The following is a 22491-nucleotide window of genomic DNA, read 5'->3' as shown; positions in this document are numbered from 1 at the left end:
TGATTGATGGATGTTCCTTCAGCTTTCATAAACAGACAGATGGACAGGATAAAATTGCTTATGGATCCAAACAGCATCCTATAGGCTTATCTAGCTGAGCACACACCAACATAGATAACAATCTCTTTTAGAGGACTGAATCTGTTTGTTAAAGGGCTTTGAAAACATACGGCCTCTTAAGTGCTCAGTCTATGTGGCTTTACTTTAAAACACATCAGGCTGAAAGCTACAATACCTGCCATTAAATTACTTTTAGCTGACTTGTCTGTTAATTCAGGGTAAAGTACACCCTAGCACATTAAAAACAGCCTAGATTTTACTCTCAAATGATTTGTCAAAGAAGAGAAGAACTTCAGATAAACTCAAGGGGCATAAAATACTATGCCTATAACCTTTTCACATGAGCCTGAGCTAAATAGGACAGCAGGTCTGGAAAGGATCTGATGCAGACAAAGTAGTTAGCACAATTTTCAATGTTACAAAAACCAGCCAATATACAGTGATCTGACAGGATTAAACAATTATTCAAAAAGTAGTAATGGAAACTTCTGAAGTACAGAAAATTTCATTATCAGTTATGGCAAGTATGCAATAAACTAATATAAAGGGGGGAACTATTAACTGTCAACATCAAAGCCACCAGTATCCTAACAAGAAGATCAACACTACAGGTGATGACTGTGAACCCTGCAAGACAAGCACCCCAGAAGTAAGCAACTGGTGATCTTTTGGAAAACAAAGTATCAGAAGCATCATCTTCACAATTAATTTCCTACGTAAGAACTAGGTATTACAGCACAGCAAAGATCAAACCTCAGCTGGTAAAAATTTATCCTACTTCTCCCCAGAAATAACAATTTTGAATACCAATAACCTTCCCTATTACAAGGGAGCATCAGAGGGGCACGAAAAACCATAAACTTTCTGAAAAGTGAGCAAGAAAAGGGAATCAAGCAAGAACATAATCACTCTGAGCTTTGGAAAACTCTGAACCTCCCAGCCCTTGTTCCTGCAGTACAAGTCTGCACAGATGCAGCTAGTACACCTCTAGATCTCAGAGCTGCAGTTTGATCAACACACTAACAACCAACCTAACCTGTGCTGTACATTATTTTACTCCATCATTCTGAAGACTTCTCATTCTCATATTTCCTCTTGTAACTAGGTCACAAGGTTAACAGCCCAATTTGTATTTTGCCTATACAATAACAACAGATTCATTGAAAGTTTTATTTACATATGTGCAACCTGAGGCTGTAAGTACCTTCCAAACTTCACAGAATCAAAGAACTGCTGAGGTTCAAAGGGACCTCTAGAGACCATCTAGTCAAACCTCCTGCTCAAAGCAGGGTCAGCTAAAACTGGCTGCCACAGGATCATGTCCAGTCAGGTGTTCACTATCTTCACAAACAGAGAACTCACAACCTTTCCAAGCAACCTGCTCCAGTATTGGGTCACCTTTACATAAAAAACATCTTTTTATGTTTAAATGGAACGACTTAAAAATACTTTGTTATTTCAGCAACATGTAAATGTTTAGCAAATGTTTTTTCCCTTAAATAAATCAGTTTGAATTAGAATATCTGCATTTCACTACATAAGGACTTTCAGCCTAGCCATGACTAACTCCAGTCCTATATATCCAAAGTTGTCTTATACTGAAGCTTCCAGGACAGAATATAGAGGCAGTAGAATAGCCAAACAGCTTTAAATTCTCTTCCTGCAGCACAAGAGAAATTCCTGTTGCTTCTGGATCTCACAAGTCAGATGAACATGGACACTACATTGTTTTTACAGCAATTTCCTAAAGACTGATTTGCATACCAGTTCACGGTTCCTGGTGAGATATGAAACCAGTTAGACAAAAAAGCTTCAGAAAAAACACTGAAATCTTTTGAACTTTGATCAGTTTTGGTGAAATCATGCCCTTCTTGTAACTTAGCTCCATAGAAGACAAGTGGAAATCATCAGAGCATCAGAACAACCAAAAAAATGTACCTATGTCTGCCCCAAAGATTGTGAATTGTTTAAGGCTAATATTCTGGCAACAGCAGCTAATTTAACATACTAAGTAGCACTTCCTTTGAAAAGCACTTCTTATGATGCTTCACAAACATGGACTGTCTAATCTCTAAGACTTTCACTTCTATGAGGCTTTAATTTCATTTAAGGAAAAGAAGCAGTCCTAGCAATCAATCAAAATATCTCTCCTCACTCTTTAAAAGAACACTTGCCAAGTGCCTGGTTTATTCTTAGCTGTGCCAGAGGCATACTTGCCTTTCCTCTTCTACGGAAAAGTAATTAAGTACCCAGAGTGAACCAAACAACTGAAATACAGAAAATCTGAACCTCTTTCAGCTTCCTGACCAATTTTCAAATAGAGCGCACGACTGGTTTCTGAGCAACTGCCTCCATAGATTACCTCTTTAAACAAGAGAGCAAATCAAGCCAGAGGGGTTCAGTGTCAGTCACTCAGCCTGCAGCTATTATGTGGGTATAGGAATGAATGTCTGCACTGCTGCCACATAACTGTTCAACAAACACATTCCCTTGTCTTACGCCACGTACTGCAGGTACAGCCTCACAGCAGCACACTGCTTTCAGAAGATTAATCTTTCATACAATGATTCCATTAAAATGTTATTTTAAACAGGTTGTAATAAGCAATGGCTAAAATTTAACATGACATATTCTTGCATGTGACAAAAAATTTCTCATATGCTGATGGTACTTTTCTTGTGTTTACAACTCACAGAATGCTGGATTCAATCAAAATATTTTTTTTCTCCTCCACCAAAAAAATCTGTAAAGCTCGTTTTTAGATAAACCAATTTAAAGTCCACCTTTAACTTCTTCCCAAGACATAGGGAAAAGCTATACCTGCTAAGAAATTGAGAGGAATATTTCCAGTGACCAGCCCAGTAGATGCTGTTTAGAAGGACATGCATTCTATTTGCTATTGCACAGAAGGAAAATCCATCAGTCCTGCTCACTCAAACTGTAACACTATAACTAAAACAGTTTTGGCAATTTTATTGTTAACAATCAACAGATTCTGGGTCCCAGTTCTACCAGGATTTGATCTAGATAATCCACAGTAGTCAGCAATGATAAAAACATTTGTTTCATGTTTCCCTTCTACAGTTGCCCTTTCTGAAGTCCTGGTGTCCCTGTTTCCCTCTTGCCATTTCCTATTGCTTGAAAATAGCAATCACAGAGCAAAAAATAAAGCTGTCTAAAGTGTAATGAAATTTAGAAACAATTAAGATTAGAAAGCTTCTGGGAGAAAATTGCCGTGGATAGTTTATCCAAGAGTAGAGTGAAAACACATATGATTGTTCCTTGTGACCCAAGGTGTAAATGAAGCATGTTACAGCAGCAATGTAGAGTGTTAAAATGGAGAGAATGCAAATAGAACCTAATGCCAAAGTAGAAATCCCTCCTGTACTTCACATGCACCTCAATACACACCAATAGAAGCAATAAAATTTTCTTCCTTTAGACTTCTTGTGTCAAACTCCCTTGGCCCTCTGCCTGCAGGGCTTGGTGGCTTTGGCATTAGTTGAGGTACTGGCAGCTGCATGGCAGGTTTTGGCTCCACTCTTGGGGATGATGCAGGATCCTTGCCAACTGGAGTGACAGATCCATCCGTTGGACTTCGTTTTCTCTTTTCTGCCTCTTCAAAGAAAAAGAACAGTGTTGAGAGGAAAAAAAAAAAAAGAAACATAAGGAAAAAGGAAATGAGAGCAGGAAAAGAAAGATGAGACAGATGAAACAGCTCAGTGCCACATTTGTTCCCATAGGTCAACATGGCTTCCTGATAAGTCTGACACACTGGTGGAAAAAGTAGAGGAGGAAGCCTGAGTACTGTTTTAGGGGTACTCAAATATCTCATTCCTTTATATCTGAAACCTAGGAATGTTCGTTAATACAGTAACTGTAGCCTCTCCTTTGCCAAGCTGTGAAAAATTAAACAATTCTGCCTGAACTACCAAGAATAACACTTACAGAATATAAGGAAGCTCCTCTCACAGTGCAAAGATGGCAAATACATTTTTTATGGGTAATACTAAATGAAACTTCAGTTAGGAAAAAAACCCAACCCTAAGCTATAGCTATAAGTCTTCCATCATTCTCCAAGACTTCCTATAACCCCAAAGGCAGCTTGGATTATTCCTCTGTATGAAATTCCATATTTTGGATTACAGCAAAACTTTCAGAATTGAGTAATTAAAATCAGGTTTTCCATAAAGAGCTTCCTGCAATTCTGCACAAACTGGTCCAATAGCTGCTGAGTCTAATGGTCAAACCTTCATATTCTAATACCTAAATTTGTCATACTACTATACCTTGTGATACCTTTGTTCAGTAGATTAAATATTCTGCTCTCAGCAACATCTTTCTATTTAGATAATAACTGAAAACAATCAACACCTAACACTCAACAGACTGAACATCCACATCCTTCAGAGCAAAAGCCTCTTCCCAGTTCCTTGTAGGTCTTTTTAGAAACTTCCTCCATTTTTCAAGATGTGATGAGCAGAACTGGAAGCACTACCTCAGCTGTGGGTCTTGTTAGTGACATATCAAGACACTATACAACAGCTGCATTCCAAATGCTTATTTCCAGATGTACACAGAGCCCCACTCTTCCTACTCCTCCACTTTTTACTGGCACAGTAAACAGTGGGAAGCTCACACATAGCTGCCATTTTAACAAACTGCTTCCTAGGGGATAGTTCCCAATTGTGTTGTTATTGCCAACAGTCCTTGTCCTAAACATAAGTCCTTAGTTTGACCATATTAAAATCAACTAATCACAACTATGCTTTATTAAGATTCAGCATCCTCTAGACAAATAAGCTATATCCACCATGCCCTGTTCAAACAGTATGTAACATATGCAAACCGAACAATTTTAGGATTACTAGTTTATTACTGGATGTTGGATAAAATTAATATAAAGCACTCATCTCTATACATTTGCATACATTTTCAGAAATAACTAGATCAACTAATTGGAAACAAGGAAAACATAGTAAACTGCTAAAACTGGACTATAAATCAAGATATTTTTGCAATAATGAGAAAAGTCCTTCAAATATGTATCACAGCTTTAAAAGTCTGCATCAAATTTTGTCTAATGTGATCACAATTAATTTACCAGGCAGGCTCTACTTACCATCAAATTATGCTACCTGGACTTCATTCTAAAACCACTGCATTTTACATCAATCTAATTTTGCTTAGAATCGGTGTCAGACTGAAAGGCTTATAATTACCAAGCTCAGCCTATTCCCCACATTCAGGATTGTTCCACTGGCACAGCCTTCCTTACCTTCCTCAGCACTCTAACAGCGACTGGAAGTGAACACCTCTCAGCCACAGGGCATATCTAAGTCAGTTCATAAAAAAACCCACTGATACAACTCACCCAGAACACCAACTATACAGGGTTTAGTAGATGCTACTCCTCACTCCTCAACTACAATTAAATACATAGCTTTTCATCATATGAGATTACAGCCAAGTCAGATATTAAGCAGAGATGTAGCCTTTTGTAATTTTTTTGCTTTTTTCCCTATGCATGTTCTTATTTTGCACCAAGAATCGGATTTTTTTTAAAAGATGAAAAACAAAAGAGGTATTTTCAGACTTTCTGCTCCAAGAGTACTCTGTTGTATAAGAATAATTGTGTCATGCGAGGTGGTTGGTGAGATAAAAGTCTCACTTGGTTCCACATTACAAGTATCTCCCTCCCTATTCAGGTTGCCTGCAACCAGTGTCTAAGACTGCGGTTGGGACAGTTTTAGCTGAAGGTCCTCACTCTCAGAATTTCCACTTCAGCTGTAAAAGTTCCTGGTTTTGCATCTAACTGCATAGTTTCCATTTTCAGTCAAGTATCAGTATGACCATTATTTTGCTTTGGTCCAGTTACATGGGTGTAATAAATATGAAACACACTTCAAGCTTTATAAGGCTTCAGCTGCAATGGTACAGTCCTCACCATTTAGAAAGTGTTGCAAAACCCCTGAAATATCAGAAGGCACAAAACAGCTACCTTCACAATAAGGATCTTGTTTTGTTCATAAACACTGAACTCTCATAAACACTTTTCTTACCTTTAATATAATAGTGAGTATGTGCTATCTCTAGCAGGCCAAAAACACTGGCCATGCCTCCCAGGCCAGCATTTGCATAGGACTGCTCCAGGCTCAACACAGTGCACTTCAGCAAGTCCAACATGCCTTTATAAACCTTACGGCTGATCTCCTGTAATGAAAATCCCATTAGTGTTGCTATTTCATAAGTGAGAATGTAATTCAAGAACATAAATTCCAAAACTGCTGTAACATCAGCTTTTAGATGGCAATTAACAAAAAACTTCCTACAAATTGAGCCTGTGCAGACACTAAGTGTGAGGACCCTGCTGAGTTCAGCACTGACCACATCCTGTATGACATCCTGTCGAGCATCTTCTTCTGACTGGATGGTGCGATTCAGCTTGCTTAGCACAAAGACACGGAGCTGCTCACTCTCCAGCAGACGTCGGACTCTCTTCATGTTCAGCCAGCCAACACCTTGTCCATCAAGTACATTATGTACCACCTCCTTCAGGAACTGCTGGTTCTCACTGACAGATTAAAGAGAAAGTAGGCAAAAGTTAGCCCTCTGCTTACTTTGGCTTGCATGGGAAGAGAGATATGGCCAGGCCACAGACAGAAAGACCTTTCCTATCAAAGGTAAGTTGACAAGAAAAGAAGTTCAAATCTAGCTCTGTCTGCTGCTAACATAACTGCATACAGTCCAAGCTCTGTTCCATAGGTATACGATCAAATATTTTATTTTGCCTATTATTTCCTATAATAAGCCATAATCAGACTTTCCTCTAGTCCTTCAAGGTACCACTCTACCAGTCACCCTCACAGCACTCCTCAGAATCCATGGGAATCCTTTATGCCTCAACCTTCTCCCACAGCCACCTTGTCTGAGCTGTGAGCTTTTCTTGAAAAAGCAAGTGCAGCAATACTAATAGCACTACAGCAGCAGTCTTGGCACGTGTTTGTTCAGCTTTTTTCCACGGAGGAGGGAAAGGTAAGAAGAAGGGAACTCCTGTGCAACCTGTTGCATTCCCAAGTCCGAACTGCAGTTACTGTTCTTGCTTGTCTCCCAAACCCAGCAGATTAAAGAAAATTTCACTCTACCCATGTCTGCTACATATAAAAAAAAAAGAGGAGAAAGCACAGACACAGGTCAGGTAATGTTTATTCACACCATTCTGAGTCCCTTCCCAAGGCTGAGAAAAGTGTGTCACCTGAATTCACGGAATCAAACTGCACAAAAACTCTGCTGGCTAGATCACCTCTTTCAGAACAGACTCAATTACAAAGAATAACTACTGACTTAAAGTAGGAACCTAGAATGTTTTGGATCTCAGATAGAAGGAGAATACATTTCAGAGCACAGAAAAAATAAGCATGTGCATTCTTAAACATTATAACACCATTCATATCGAATATTCTCAGATAATAACATGTCCAGGTTTAGGGCCACAGAAAAGTACTATTTCATTTTCAACAGCCAAAGTTCTGAGAAAACATTGACCAAGTATGAGGCTGCTCTAACTAAACTATACACTCACAAAGCAATGAAAAATATTACCTGGAATTGCCAGTTCGTCCCTGAGGTGATGGAGATTCTCTCTTCACTGTTGGGCTGTGCTTTATGACTGAAGACTTTTGATCCACAAGGGCTCGTCTGTTTCCTAAAGAGGAGAGGAAACAGCATGAGAGGAAGGGGTGGGAGGAAAACAATCTCATCCCAGGACAGTAACAAGCAACACTAAAGTTGGCTAACACACCTATTCAAACTACAGGTAACAGACTTCAAACAAAATGGAAACTCCAAAAAAGCAGCAGCATATATCATAATCTAGCATCACACATCGGCAGAAAACAGTAATGGGAGTAATGCAGAGAGAAAAAGAGAGTATGGTAATGGAAGCAGAGGTGAAAGGCAGGAAAAGTTTGGCTGCTCTGCATGCAGTTCCACAACAAGAATCATCTTCAAATTAGTCACTATATGTAAAAGCATAATGCACTGAGGGTGACTAGTATAGATCATGTGGTACTGGTTATCCAGTGAGAAAGGTAGCCCAAAGTCAGGCATAGGGAATGCTGGAAATTGTTACATCATGCACAGCTCATGCTGTAGGGAACCCACCTTCATTGCTTACTGGGCCAGCTTCAGTAATAATCTCCATTATAGTATTTAACCCAAATACTGGGACACAAAATATACAATTAGTAGTGTACTACAATATCTACACTCCCCACTGTCAGCCATCAAAAGAATCCAACTACCAGCTTCTTCCCAGCCCTCCCTCAAAACAAAACCCCAATGACACTAGAGCAGGAAGGATGGTTGAAAGCCCAAGACCACAAGGGCTCGCATAACTTATCTTAAGAGAGAGTGTTTGATTTGAAATTTGGCATTGTGGAACAAATGTATTGCATTTTCAAGGACAATATTGCACATATTTTATTTGAGTGGCACCATGAAAAACATCTGCACCACTGAGGAAACATATCAATGATCGTGTGTGAAATAAAAATTAAAAAGGAAGATGGAAAGTGGTCAAACAGCAGCAATGAGATGGAATCCCAGCATCATTTCCCATTACAGTTAGAAGCACACACTTGGCAAGAAGAAGTTAATGACACAATTTTATACCTGCACAACAGAGAAAAAAACATATAAAAACCACTGAAGTGCCCAGTGGGAATCCCAGTGAGGCAGCATGCACATGGAAATGGATACAAACACAAGCGCACACACACACACTTGCACATGCATAAAACAGACTGAGCTACTCCACAAAAATCCCATCCTCATATCTGCATAGTAACCTTAAAGGCCCTAGAGAATTAAAATCGTCAAGAAAAGAACACTAAAATGCAGAATATGAGGCACAAAGCATGAACATGGAATGGCAAACCCCATCACTGTTTTCTTCCAATGCATGGAATCAGTCATTAAGTTTACCCATGGAAACAACCCTGATATGAAGCACATTTCTTATCCAGTACAACTGGACATGAAAACATAACCAACTGGTAAAAGGTTGTCAAAAACAGCTCTGCAGAGTCTCTGCTAGTGTTTTCACCCTACCAGTCCTGTTACTCCTCATTTTACACACAGGGAATGATTACTTGTCTCAAAAACAAAGTCCAAAGCAGAAACACAGAACCCAGCTTTTGGTCTTTGTTTCTACAAGGTCAGAGGTCAGCAAAACATCATACCAACCTTCATCCACATCCCTTCCCAATTCCAGATTAAAGTAATCTTTACCGATAAAATGATGGAGGAAAAATAAATGAAAAAAATCAACACATTAAAATAAATGCATCAAGTTCTAATCAGAATAAAAGGTTAAATAATACCTCTCTCCACTTTAGCATCTCAAAAGGTCTCAACACTAAGACACCAGCACATGCTCAGTTTCCCTTGTGTTATTACATCCAGTACAAGGATGACCAGGCTGTCTGGTTGCCCATGGTATGAGGGTCATTTCTCTACTGCCCACTCAGACATGTGTAATGATACTGCAGACAAATAGATGTTTTAATGAAAAGGTTGTGCACATATGCTAGGGATTGATCTTCACTCTGAGTGAGCTGATGAATGGTTATAATTTGATTTTCTATTTAGTGACCTGAAAAGTCTACAAACACTTCTGACACTCATGTAAGCTGCAGTGTCCATAGGAGGTTTGCATTATCCCTGCTTAAAACGCAGCATCATCACTCCAATAAATTACCTAAGGTTAACCATGAAGATAGCACCTGTACAAAAGTAGGACCTACCTCTTGGTGCCCATTCTTTGCACTAAGTACTTAAAAATAAAACAAAACAAAATACAAAACAAAGCCAACATTCACAGTATATCTGTTAACTCAGGATAGACCAGCCACTCTCCATCCCAACATAGCACAATTGTTGGGAAGAAGACTGACTGAGAAATATCAAGACAATTTACTGTCTTGATACTTAAGACAGGTACTGCCCAAAAAACCAAAATGTATTGCCCTCGGGGATTCCTGTTAGGGCTATGACCACAGACTGCCAAGTCACAAGAACTGTAAAGGCTGTAGAAGAGAACAGGGAAAATGGTTACCTTTCAGGCTGGGAAAGGGAGTATTCTTGTCTCTCCCAACTTTGGTTGGTAGGGCTAAGTTGGACAGACTGAAACTTGTGCTGTGGTTTCTGTACAGGCTGCCTATGACAGAATAAGAAAACAATTAAATGTCTAATCCTCACTGCACACACCCCAGAATTCCTAAATTTCCTGTAATTCACCCTCTTATTCCAGATCTTTAATGATTAAGCTCAACTTTATTACCCAAAAATCTTATAAGCGTAACAGGATTGCATTTACATTGCAACCACATCTGTAATCAGATTATTCTAAACTGTACAAAAATATAATTCTTAGCATTCATGTCACAATAATTTCTGTAGGGTCTTTGAATCTTACATGCAACAGCAATATCCACCTGTCCTCCTGCACTTGAACTGATAACCTTACCCTAGCTGCATGTTCTAGTTTGATCCTCTTTTTGGGAGCAAATGAATGGCAGGAGACACATGAGAAAACTGGATGACAGAAGATCTCCAAACCATGTAACTGAAGTGAGGACTCTGCACTGTACTTTGTGAAACACTTTAAATCTACCATAGAACTGTGCTTTGAAATAGAAGCTTTCCATTTATTAGGAAAAAACCTCTACGTTCTTCCTGGTACAGTGTGCTGGTTTGGGCTGAAGTAGAGCTAACTTTCTTCACAGTGGCCAGTATGGGGCTATGTTTAGGATTTGTGCATAACGCAGGGTTGATAATGCAGAGATGATTTTGTTATTGCTGAGCAGTGCTGACACAGAGCCAAGGCCTTTGCTGTTTTCCATACTGCCATGCTGGCAAGGAAGTTGGGGATGCATGGGAGATTGGGAGGAGACACAGCTGGGACAGGTGACCCAAACTGACCAAAGGGATATTCCATACCATAGGACATCATGCTCAGTATATAAAGTGGGAGAAAATAGGAGGAAGGGGGGACATCTGGAGAGATGGCATTTGTCTTCCCAAGGAACCGTTACGTGTGATGGGCCCTGCTCTCCTGGAGATGGCTGAACACCTCCTGCCCATGGGAAGCAGTGAATTGTTTTACTTTGCTTTATGTGTGCAGCTTTTGCTTTCTGTTACACTGTCTTTATCTCAGCCCAGGAGTTTTCCTAGCTTTTACCCTTCTGATTCTCTCCCCCATCCCGTTGGTGGGGGAGTGTGTGAGCAGCTGAGCTGTGTGCTTCTTGCCTGCTGGCTGCAGTTAAACCACAACATACAGATTTTAAGAACACAGTAATGCATCATCATCTGGTTAAGCCTGTAGAGAGCCTAAAAGCATCACATGTAGATCAATCAGCTGATTAACACTTCAAGATATTAATCTAAAATGTCAGTGTACTATTTCCATTTGCTTTGGTGCTTTTTTTCCTAGCTTTATTTTAGTAACAGCCACTTCACCAGAAACATCCAAAATAATCTTCCCCACTGCTGCAAAATTCTTTCACTGCTCCCCATTACAGTGCAAGACTCAACTGGCCTTATTTTCTGTCACTCATTAAAAAATTCTAGATTAGTTTTTCTCACTGTGGATTTCCTTATTAAATATAATTGAAAGTACGTGAGCACTGTCAAGAAATTGAATTTTGCACCTAAACACACAATATGGCAGCATGGAAGACATACTACCCAGAGTTTTTTATCAACTTCATGATATTGCACAATGCTTTGTTTACATGAAATTGAAAGAATTTCTAATCTGTGCCACACAACTTAAGGGGCATACCCGAAGTCCTTCCGACTGAAAAATACATAAAGCAGTAGTTGTCAGCAGAGTAAGTCAAATAGGTCCTGTGGCTCCCAACATGATTTCTAAAGAACTGGTAACAATTTGGCAACCAAGTCATTTACTTGACTAGCTATATCCCTCTGTTCCATCTCTCTGTAAACTCTAATGTAATAAATAAAAATAGCTTAATGAATGCATTTGTACATACTTGCAAAAGACATGATGCCCCCAAAACCTTCACTGCTGTTGTTGGAGATAGTAGAGTTTGGGGAGCTGGCCCTGGAATCTGAATCTGCATCAGAATCACTGGCCAGTTTTAAACTGTTTGGCCGGAGTAACTTCTGAGACCTTTAAAGAAATTAAGTACAACTGTTATTAGACTCCCATCTCCTGCCCTAAATCAACACATTGTACAATTGTGGGATATTGATGTTGGTCTCACTCCTCATCAGTTTTCACAATCCTCTCTGTAGCTTTAGGGAAAGGAAAAGAAAACCAAGAAAAATAAAATATGAGAGAACTGAAGCATCTTTGCGTTCAGGATTTTATTGCCTTTCAGGGCATTCTGAAAACTTGTCTGCAAAAGGTGATTTGTGGATTTGAGGGTGAAAGAGCTCTGCTTTGAAACCAATAACAAAAAAAAACATTAGCATCAATCACTATAGTATCTTTCCCCCAAAAAGCTTCACAAAAAAAAATAAAAATTGGTCAACAGTATTCAGGAATCAGTATGTGATATATTAGAATGTGCTAGAAAGAGCTGATAATTCACTGCCTCCTACAGTTTCCATGAAAGTAAGGAACTGAGGGAACTGAGCAAGTGCTTTTACTCAAACCAGAAGGGTTAACAGCATTTTCAATATTAAATGGAAGTGATCATCAATACATTTCAGGTGCAAAAGAGATTTGCATGAATGAATGAATAAATGAATATTAAACTACATGAAGCAGATAGAAAGCCCAGAAGTGCTGTTGAAAAGAGCAGGAGACAAGGAGGACTCACTTGTTTCCATTGAGATTCTGGTTAAATCTTGGGGTGTAGCTCTCTTCCTGCTCATCATCTTCATCCTCCATAGGAAAACCATACTGTGGTTCAAAGTATGGATTGTCATACTCTCGTTTTCTCACCACCCCTTCTGAGGAGCTCACGTTGCCAGCTGTGATGTCACTCTCACGACGATCCAAGCTTATCTTGGGAAAGCTTGTTTGCAGTGGCAAGGAAGTGAGATGGTTTGAAAATCCAGCAGCCAACTTCTCTTCTATTTCTGCTGAGTCTGCTGCCTCCTGTGGACCAGTCAAATCATTGATCTGTTCACTAATTTGCATTACGTACAACTGAAGGGCAGGACAAGAACAATTATTTCAAACTGGGAAGTCTGCATGCTCCTTGCTGCTTGCTACTGGGCCCCCACCCCACATGCCAAAGCTCTAAACTAGGATTTTATATACACTGTGGTATTTGTGCATTGTTCTATGGACTTACTCTCCTGTAAAAGAGATCTTACTGGTAAGTGTTAGCTCATGATAATGGCTTTCCATTAGCATTTTGTGGTGATGAAAGCAATTCCTGTTCTTTTTAAATGACCACAGATTCATGAGTTTCCCCGCCCCACTCCCTGTTCCTCTAAACACATCAGGTCTTTTCAGACACTGTAAAATCAATTCCTTCAGTCACAAGACGGATCATTTCTCTCTGCTAATGCAGCATTTTTCAATGCACTGGAACTTTTATGTACAGGAATGGTCTAATACCAGCATAAGAGGGTACCAGCAAACTCCACCTTGCTCAGAAAGTCCAGGAAGAGCATGCAAATTAATCTGTGCATGGTTTCACAATCCTATTAGCTTTTGCCCTTCTCAGAAAGAACCACCTGCGTTCTCCCATTCTTTATATCCTAATACACTGATCTTGAGGCTGAACTCATCTCAGTACACACATGATTCACTCCATGGATGACAGTGCTGGGGCTGCTACTGGCTGTAGTACTGGAACTTGAACGAGGCTGGTTGTTCTCTTGGGAGTTTTCACTGTCCATGATCTGTTCATCCGTCTCCCCTGAATACTCTTGAAAATCATCAAATTCCACTTCACTAGCATCACCAAGGGCTGCATGAGTCAGGGGGTCAACATCTGCAAACACATTTTTCATTAAACAACACTACTGTCCTCAGTCTTTTGCCCATCTAACTAAAGATCCCTAGGAGATGAGGACTGCTTAGCAGAATAAACTTGCACAAAAACTTAGGTTGTAAAGGGCTTTTGGAGGTCTTTCCTGTTCCAACTCTCTGCTCAAAGCAGGGGTAACTTCAAAATTAAAACAGGTTGCTCAGAGTTTTGTTCCACTGAGTTCTGAAATTTTTCAAGGCTTCACATTCTACGGTGATCCTGGGAACCGGTTTAACTAGGTTAATTTGGATTTTTTGAGGTGGGGATGGTCTCTGAAGTGGGGGATAGTCTCTTCTGCCATGCCTGCAGTGAGAGGACGAGAGGGAATGGCCATAAGCTGAGACAGAGGAGATTCAGATTAGATATTAGAAAAAAAATTTTCACTGTTAGGGTGGTAAGGCATTGGATTGCCCAGGTAGGTGGTGGAGTCACCATGTTTAAGAAGCATTTGGATCTGGAAGATATGGTTTTGGGTTTAGGGGTTACAGCAGAGTGACATGTTAATGGTTGGACTTGATGATCTTAAAGGTCTCTTCCAACCCTGATGACTCCATGCATCTATGATTCTAACTACAATAACCATGAAGTTCTTTTCCTTATGTCTAAGCAGAGTTTCTTTTGTGGCAGCTTATGATTATTACCTCTTGTCCTTGGGACATAGGAAATGTTTTGGGACTCCTAGATTTAGTTTATTGAAGAAAGTGAGTTTATACAGCCTCCATATAAGCCACAGAGAATGCATTTTTCTGTCCCCACTAGGACAGAGAGATTCATTAAAGCCAGAACTGAGAATGAACACGTGGGGGCAGGAGAAAGCTCACACCCTGCTGCCTATATTACACAGTATCTACTGGCAGCAGCAGATTGTGTCAAGATCTAGGGAGCCAGTTTTGTTCAGCAGCACCTATTTCTGTTCTTCTCCCTCAGAGTGTCCTTTGGAGGGCCTGGTTTCTAAGCCACAGAAATGTCCTTTTTCAGCCTACCCCTGGATATTGAAGGAGCACAGAAGACACCTTTACCTCACACCAAGACTACAATGGAACAATACTTTGTTCTGATTCAGGGACCTAGGGGAGACATTTTTCCCAAAATGCAGATGAATGGGGAAAACGAACCTATGTGGACCTTGTGAAAGTAAAGCTCAAAGTTACTCACTTGGCGTATCACCATTAATGTCACATTTCATCATCTCACTGACAAAGTCACCAAGGGAGGAGTAGGAGGAACTTGAGTCGTCATAGTCGACACTGTCACTGCCACTGCCACAACAGGTGAGAAAAAGAAATGAGTGACAGCATAACAGCAACAGCTGGGCCTGATGTTTTAAAGATGTTTATTGGCACTGTTTTCATGGACCTCCTCAAAATCTCATATTATAGTCTCGACAAACAAATTTTACAAGCCAGCTTTGAGGAAGTTCAGAGCAAAACACAAAACTTTCAGGTATGTGAAGAGATATGGGAAGACATCTGAAGTCTCTTAGCAAAGTTAATGAGACCAAGCATAAGTGAGCAGGGAGTAGTGCAACAATTCACAAAACATGTATATGTTTAGGTAGGACAACTTCAAGGGAACTGGAAATCACAAGTAAAAGCATTTTCTTTTCACACTAATGATAAATCCCAGTCGGTTACAATCACTGATGCTGTGCAGAATGTAAAATATGTGCAAGTCCAAGCCTGAAAGATCTCACAGACTATCAAAGAATGAAGGATAATAAAACTAGACACAAAACTCCAGAATATATTGCCAAAACCCACTACAATAAAACAGTTTCCTCTCATTTTACTGAACACACAAGGAGGTCTCAGGCAGTAACTAATACTAACAAGCTTTGCACAACTATGGGCAGGGAACAGAGATTTGAAAGAGTGGTAGTATTTTGAAAGGGTGGGAGTATTTGTAGTACTGCAATAGAAATAACCAGAGAAGGAACAGTATGGAAGAAAAATGCCTTACGGTGTGAGGAAAGGCCAAACGTCACATGGCATACAGGTAGTAAAAGAAAACAGGCAAATACATATGGAGAACCACATTAAATGAAGGCCTGAGAAGACACTAGCAAAGCGTTAAGATCATTTGCTGTGATAACAGAGCAGTGAGACAATTTACTTCAGTGTCATTATACTGCCCAAACAGAACAAATGAAACTGCAACCTGGCAAGCTACAGGAAAAGGCTGCGAAGGAGATGTAGCAGGAGAGGTCCAGCAATCTGAAGTAATTATCATGCGACTAGGGCCATGTTCCCCACTAACCTGTCATCAGTGGGATCAGAATCTGTTTCTTTCTCTGCTGGGAGATTCAGTGCTTCAGCCAGCTGTGAATTACTGTCATAGACTCGATAGTGAATTGGCTGTAGCTGGTGAGCATACCACTTCGGTTTGTCACCAATCAGTGCTGGGTCAAACATGTCTGCATAAAAAAACAAGGACAGTGTTAATTGAACTAATTTATTGGTGCCAAAGACTTCATTCACGATGAGGCTACTCTCTACCCAGTCTTGCACAAAGAAAGAGTCAGTCTCTAGTCTAAGAAGCCTACAGGATAACTGCTCTATAATCAAACTAAACAAGAGCTAAAATTAATTAGAGGAGTGAGTAGCAAATAGCAGGGCTAACTTGGTAGAAACACATGAGGACAAACATAAAAATAAAAAAAATGTTCCTCTTCATTCACGATGAGGCTACTCTCTACCCAGTCTTGCACAAAGAAAGAGTCAGTCTCTAGTCTAAGAAGCCTACAGGATAACTGCTCTATAATCAAACTAAACAAGAGCTAAAATTAATTAGAGGAGTGAGTAGCAAATAGCAGGGCTAACTTGGTAGAAACACATGAGGACAAACATAAAAATAAAAAAAATGTTCCTTGAACTGGATACCCCAGCAGGATCAGGAATAATATGGCATAAAAAAACTCAGACCTTCCCGAGAATCTTTCTGCTTTTTAAGTTCCTGCATTACATCCAAGTGCAGGAAAAGCAAAACCAAAACTTACTATTATGAATTCTTTGGAAAGCATAGTTAGTAGGGTTGAGTGACCATTCTCCAAAGTATTCTACTGCCTGTGTTCTGGAAAGCTTATCTGCAAAAGATGTTTGCTTCGGCCTAGAGGCAAGAAAAGAATTTGCCTGGAAGGCCACCACTGGTCGTGGGAATAGGCGAAGAGTTCGAGTATGCATTTGGAAACCTTGCAAAACATTCGGTGAGTTGAAGAATCTCACCATAGCAACCCTAAAAAGAAACAGATAACAATATATCAGATGGAAACATAGAGCATAACAGAAAAGAAGACAAAGAGCCTTTAAAAGGTATGCAGTAGGCAATGTTTCAAACCTTTGAAGAATGGTAACTTAAGTCTTAGAAAACATTTGTCTTGAAAAAATCAAACTAACCAAAACCCAATAGATCACTTTGTTCTAATTCACCACCTCAACACCAAGACCCAGTCAATGAAGAATATTGTTCTTCACCAGCTGAGGTGACAACTAAGTCTCCAGCTGTTTTTTGTAGTTCAAGGCTTGTGATTTAAGCTGAGGATAGAATATCAGACTGACAAATCCAGGAAAAGTGGATCATCTATCAGAAAATGCAAGCGAAACACCCCTTCAAGATACACAGTTACGTTCATGCAGTTAATATATCTGAGATAAACACTGTAATTTCTGTTCTTTTTCCCCCTGCAACGTGAAGTAGAATCTGCACTAGAACCTTGAAGATGCTGTTTCACCCACAGAAGTGTTTGTGCTGCCCTCAAACGCAAAATTCTATGAAGATTCAATCCTACCTTCCTGTTCAGCCTCACCTGGTAGCCACATCAACAGAGTCCACATCATTTCCATAGATCAGAGGGTTGAATTCCGTAGAGGGAGTAGACTGCAAATCATTCTGTGGTCTTCCTAGCAGCAGTGGTATCTCCTGCCCCTCCTGGAACTTCTCTAGATTAAGAATGGGCTGAGTATTCAGACTCATGCTGGCCAGGGCCTATAGAAGGACATCATGCACACATTCAGCAAGAACAGCAATTCAAGGAACAAAAGAGAGATCAGAGCTACCCTGCCCTCTAGGCAAGTGCAACAATTGTGTGTGCTCCATTAGTTTGTCTTAAACCACCTTCTACGCTAAGTCAACAAATATCTCCAGGCCCTCCTTTATGTAGATTGTCAAAACGATCTCCTCAATGCTGAAACAGTCCTGGAGCGAGTCAGGGAGCAGCACAGAAGTCCACTTTGCTAGATCATTCATGACAAAAAAAAGAGCTAGTCCAAACTGGACCACTAGTAGTATGTACACTAGCACTGTATACAACTTACTGTACAGTTATTCCCATGTGTAATTTGAACACATCTGGGGACCTAGAGGGCTTGAAATCTGCCTTGCAAGTTGGCCATTCAACCAGTGAGTTTGATATCCCAGGACAATGTGGAGACATCTTTACACAAACATCTGCCTGTATCCTTGCACACCTCCGCTTTCCATCTGAATACAGTCTTCATCTCTCCATAAAGCTACCATCCTCTTCAACCCTCATAATGTCTTCAAGGATATGCACTGGAGCAGCACAAGACAATCAGGTCTGGACACTCTGGTCTATTCTAAACCTTCCTCATTTCTCCCATTTGTCCACAGAGGCTTCATCTTTTAATTTAATTAACAAATAAATATATAAAACTAAAACAAACAAACAAAACTCCAAAGAAAAAGGGTAAAATGGAAAATTGAGGGTAAAAGAATAAAATAAAGAACCTTGTTGTCAGGAGTGAGCAGCTGTTTCTGAGTGATTGCAGTCATGCTAACCAGACACTGGAGGCAAGATGGAAGATCATATGATAACAGCACAGCAGCCCATCAGAGCCAAGATGAACACATGACCACAGAGAAACAGATGGAAGGAAAAAAAAAATCTATTACTACTAAATATCACCAATGACAGGAAACAAAAGGGACTACAAAATAGGCACATCTTAGGAGAGAGGTATAACTGCCCCACCCCCAAACATTCTCATCTGGCCACTCTGGAAAATGGAATGTCCTTAATGATGCAGCTAAGAACTTTCTACTACAGTTCAAAAGCAAATATCCTGAATTTTGTTCATTGACTCTCAGACCCAAAGGCACACAAAAGTGTTAACCTTAGTGATGTGGGTCATAATTTAGTCTTGTCTACTTTGTACAGCAACCTGTAGCACTCCTCCTTTGCAAACGGTCAACTCTTAACAATACCACCTATAGGAATACATAGCAATGTAGTCTGAATTTGGGTGAACACTCTGAGAATTTTAAATACGTCTTCAAAGAAATTGCAATTTGTTCTTCTGATATCCAACTTCCCCCTAGCAAGAGAGTTTTGCCACATAGTGCCTGAAATTGCTAGGGGGTGAGGCAGAAATGGGGGGAAGGTTGATCTAGCAAAACTTCAGGCTACACATCACTTCCATCTGTGCTGACAGCAGGTACAGGGATATCACAGAGGTTACACACTTTGCTCTCCAGGTCTACGAGGAAAGAGAAAGAGCAAACCTCATCACATTAGTAACACATTTTACCTTTAGATACTGCATGCAGCGTGCATAAGGAAAACAGAAATAAAGAGATAAAACCTGCTTGACACGATCAGCCAGGATGACCCAAGCTGATTAATGGCTTAGCAGGACCTGAGAGGAGAGACTGAGACCTCACACACAGATCTGTGAATGGAGGGGAAACAAAGATGATCACAGCTTGATGGATCAATTCAGAGCTGAAAGTCCCCATGGCAAATGTAAAGGAGGAATCTAGAACTTTCTGGACCAACTGGAAACAAGTTAGGCCCAAACAACAGTAAAAGTCAGAAACCATCTGTTGCATACAAGGGCATTTCAGCTTTACATTTCCTGACTTGTATTCTTATCCACTGTAGCAGAAGAGCTGGGCAAGACTACATCTGCTAAGTTCTACTGAATCTGAGTCCTTTTCCCAAAGTGCTTATTACCTGTTTCAGATGCTTTTTCAGCTCTGAAGCTTCTGGTTCTGGCAGTGCTGGCAAAGATTCTGCATTTGTGGGAATGATCACCTGGAATTAAGCACAGCAACAGACTAAAAGTTCCTCAGCTGCAGTTATTTCCGAAACAGAATCTCCTGAATCTCCACTACTCCAGAGATCAATAAATAAAAGCCAGAAGTAAAATAATTAACAATAAACCCCTCACAATCTCACACAAAGACACCTGCATTTCACTTTGATTTTCACGTCTTTGTGATACTGTAAACAATAACAACAATGAACAGTGGAGTTACTTTATCATTTACCACAAAAAAAGAGAAGTTTGAATGAACCCATGCTTTCCATGAAGTAGATGATGTTATACACATTTCCCTTGAATTAGCCTTTCTCAAACCCCTGTAGAAAATAAGATACATAGCCCCATTTGAATCATGATGACCAATGCTGCTGGAAGGCTCTTAACAGACTGGGTTTCTTAGGTAGGGCTATAAGAGACAGTCTCACAATTAGTCAAGAAGAAAGCTTTACCATTTGTTTGAGGATTTATCTTCTACTGATACAGCCAGCTGGATTAACTGAAACAGGATGCCTTATGCAAAAGAAACAGGGACCTTGAGACAGAAAGAAATGGAACCTTAAAGTTTAAGATGGGAGTGGCAAAGGCAGACTGAGGCCAGGCATTATAAAATTCTCAATGATGATAGTACATAGCTCCCTGAAAACAAAGCCACAAGTCCTTATGGGTACCACTTACCCTATTGGTATCCAGATCAATAAGCCATACATCATCAGGCATTTTAAAATCCAGTTTGTAAAGGAAGAAACTTGCTGGAACGCCGATGATATAAGGTGTAGGGGCTAGAAGCAACTGAGAGAAAGACAAACTGTAATAAGGCCAATATCTGCATTTGATAGATGCACATTCTACCCAAATATTTATTTATTGACCACAGTATGTTTATAGCAGAGTAGACAACACAAAAGCCATTGATAAATAAGTAATTAATACCATACAATAGAAGCATTAAAAAAATTAAAAAAAATATATAAGCTCCTGCTCAGAAAGCTTCAATTTTCATCTAGAAGAAAATACATTTCCACCTCCCATGTCCCCCTCCCCCTCAGGATGGAATTTATATGGCTACATGGCTCTTTGGAAACAGCTTGCTTCGTCTATCATGGACCATGAAAAAAGTGTTAAGAGTAAGAGCCTAACTTGAAAAGCAGTAAGTCACAGATTAATACATCCTCAGCTCAAATTGAGTCTGTACCACTGCAGATAGGCACAGACTACATGCAAGGGCCTTACCCCTATGCTTGTAGTGGCAATTTGGTTTCAAAATAATAACATCTCTAGGAAGTAGAAGATCAATGTATTTTTTCAAATGTATGTGGAAAACCTTAAGGAAAATTTAGATTGCTTCTGATAAGGAAATCAGCAGAGGAAAAAGGTTTAAATCAGTCAGGCATGTAGCAGCTTGAGACCAGTTGCTTGGGAGGCTAATTTATTCTTGAAATCTAGAACAGTTGGCTGTCTACAAGGGGTGGTACAAGAACAAACCTGCAGCATCGGTTGCAGGATAGCACTAAAGTAGTAAGATGGACTGAATTCTATCTTTCCAAGCAAAATAATAAGCTCATGCAAAGAGCTGACTATTGGCAAAATCTGGGCTCCAGCTGAAGTAACTCATCACTTCATATTTCTGAGGAGAATAAATTGCAGGCAATAGTTTCTAAACTCTGAATCAAGCACCCTCAAGCATCCTTAAATATTACTCTGGACACTCCTCAACAGACCTTAAAACTCAGTTGAGGGGAGGGCTGTAGGGGGTAAATAATCATCATCATACTATCTATGGCCATTCAGTCCATTACTTGCAAACTACTGCTTTGAATCATTCTATTTACTGAGCAGGCTTTGAAGATATCCTAAATAGGTGGTGTTACCTATGATTTAAATAGTCACACTCAAGGAATGTTCTTTGCAGGGCAGACTTTGCAGTGGGGAATGAAACAAGGACTACTCCTAGATGAGTTTCAGACATCACAAAAACATGTTTTGTGAAAGACCAATAAAGGAAAAACACGTACCTGTTCTGCAGAGGCCATGCAGGTGGGAAGCAGAGGGATCACTGGGAACATGTACTCTAATGGGTAGATCATAGCCACAAAGGCCATCACAGACATTGAAAGTGCATTATAATCTCGGGACTGCAATACAACCTTTAATCAAAGAAAATCCCATTAGCACTGCAGCAACCATTCACTTCTAATACTCCCCTCAGGGACATACAAAGATCACAGCCTGCAGGCACCAATCTGACCAGTGAACAGCTTGACCCTCCATTAATCTGTCTGAAAACAAGCTTCAGGTGCTTTTTTGAGTGAGAACAGAACTTTTCAAAACAGGAACCTCAGAAGCAGCTATTCCATCCC

The 22491-nt window shown here is 40.0% G+C and overlaps 1 protein-coding gene across 1 annotated transcript in view; it reads right to left on the bottom strand.

The window, feature by feature from the left end:
* The window catches only part of MADD (MAP-kinase activating death domain), a 61507-nt gene that overhangs the window by 32548 nt on the left and 6468 nt on the right, over positions 1–22491 (bottom strand). Inside the window, exons 4-19 of the mRNA XM_009080094.1 lie at positions 22147–22278; positions 20810–20923; positions 20044–20124; positions 17878–18056; positions 17071–17306; positions 16332–16488; positions 15231–15334; positions 13846–14039; positions 12912–13192; positions 12117–12256; positions 10178–10279; positions 8224–8283; positions 7663–7765; positions 6448–6634; positions 6123–6273; positions 3472–3678 (exon numbers count right to left, since the gene is read on the bottom strand). Of these exons, the coding sequence (XP_009078342.1) occupies positions 3472–3678; positions 6123–6273; positions 6448–6634; positions 7663–7765; positions 8224–8283; positions 10178–10279; positions 12117–12256; positions 12912–13192; positions 13846–14039; positions 15231–15334; positions 16332–16488; positions 17071–17306; positions 17878–18056; positions 20044–20124; positions 20810–20923; positions 22147–22278 (2428 nt within the window). The remainder of the gene's footprint in view (positions 1–3471; positions 3679–6122; positions 6274–6447; positions 6635–7662; positions 7766–8223; positions 8284–10177; positions 10280–12116; positions 12257–12911; positions 13193–13845; positions 14040–15230; positions 15335–16331; positions 16489–17070; positions 17307–17877; positions 18057–20043; positions 20125–20809; positions 20924–22146; positions 22279–22491) is intronic.

The sequence above is a fragment of the Acanthisitta chloris genome, unplaced genomic scaffold (genome assembly GCF_000695815.1).
Source record: "Acanthisitta chloris isolate BGI_N310 unplaced genomic scaffold, ASM69581v1 scaffold6440, whole genome shotgun sequence".
In the NCBI taxonomy this organism is placed as follows: Eukaryota; Metazoa; Chordata; class Aves; order Passeriformes; family Acanthisittidae; genus Acanthisitta; species Acanthisitta chloris.
Note: the sequence above shows the minus strand (reverse complement) of the source record. Positions and strands in the feature narration are given on the sequence as shown.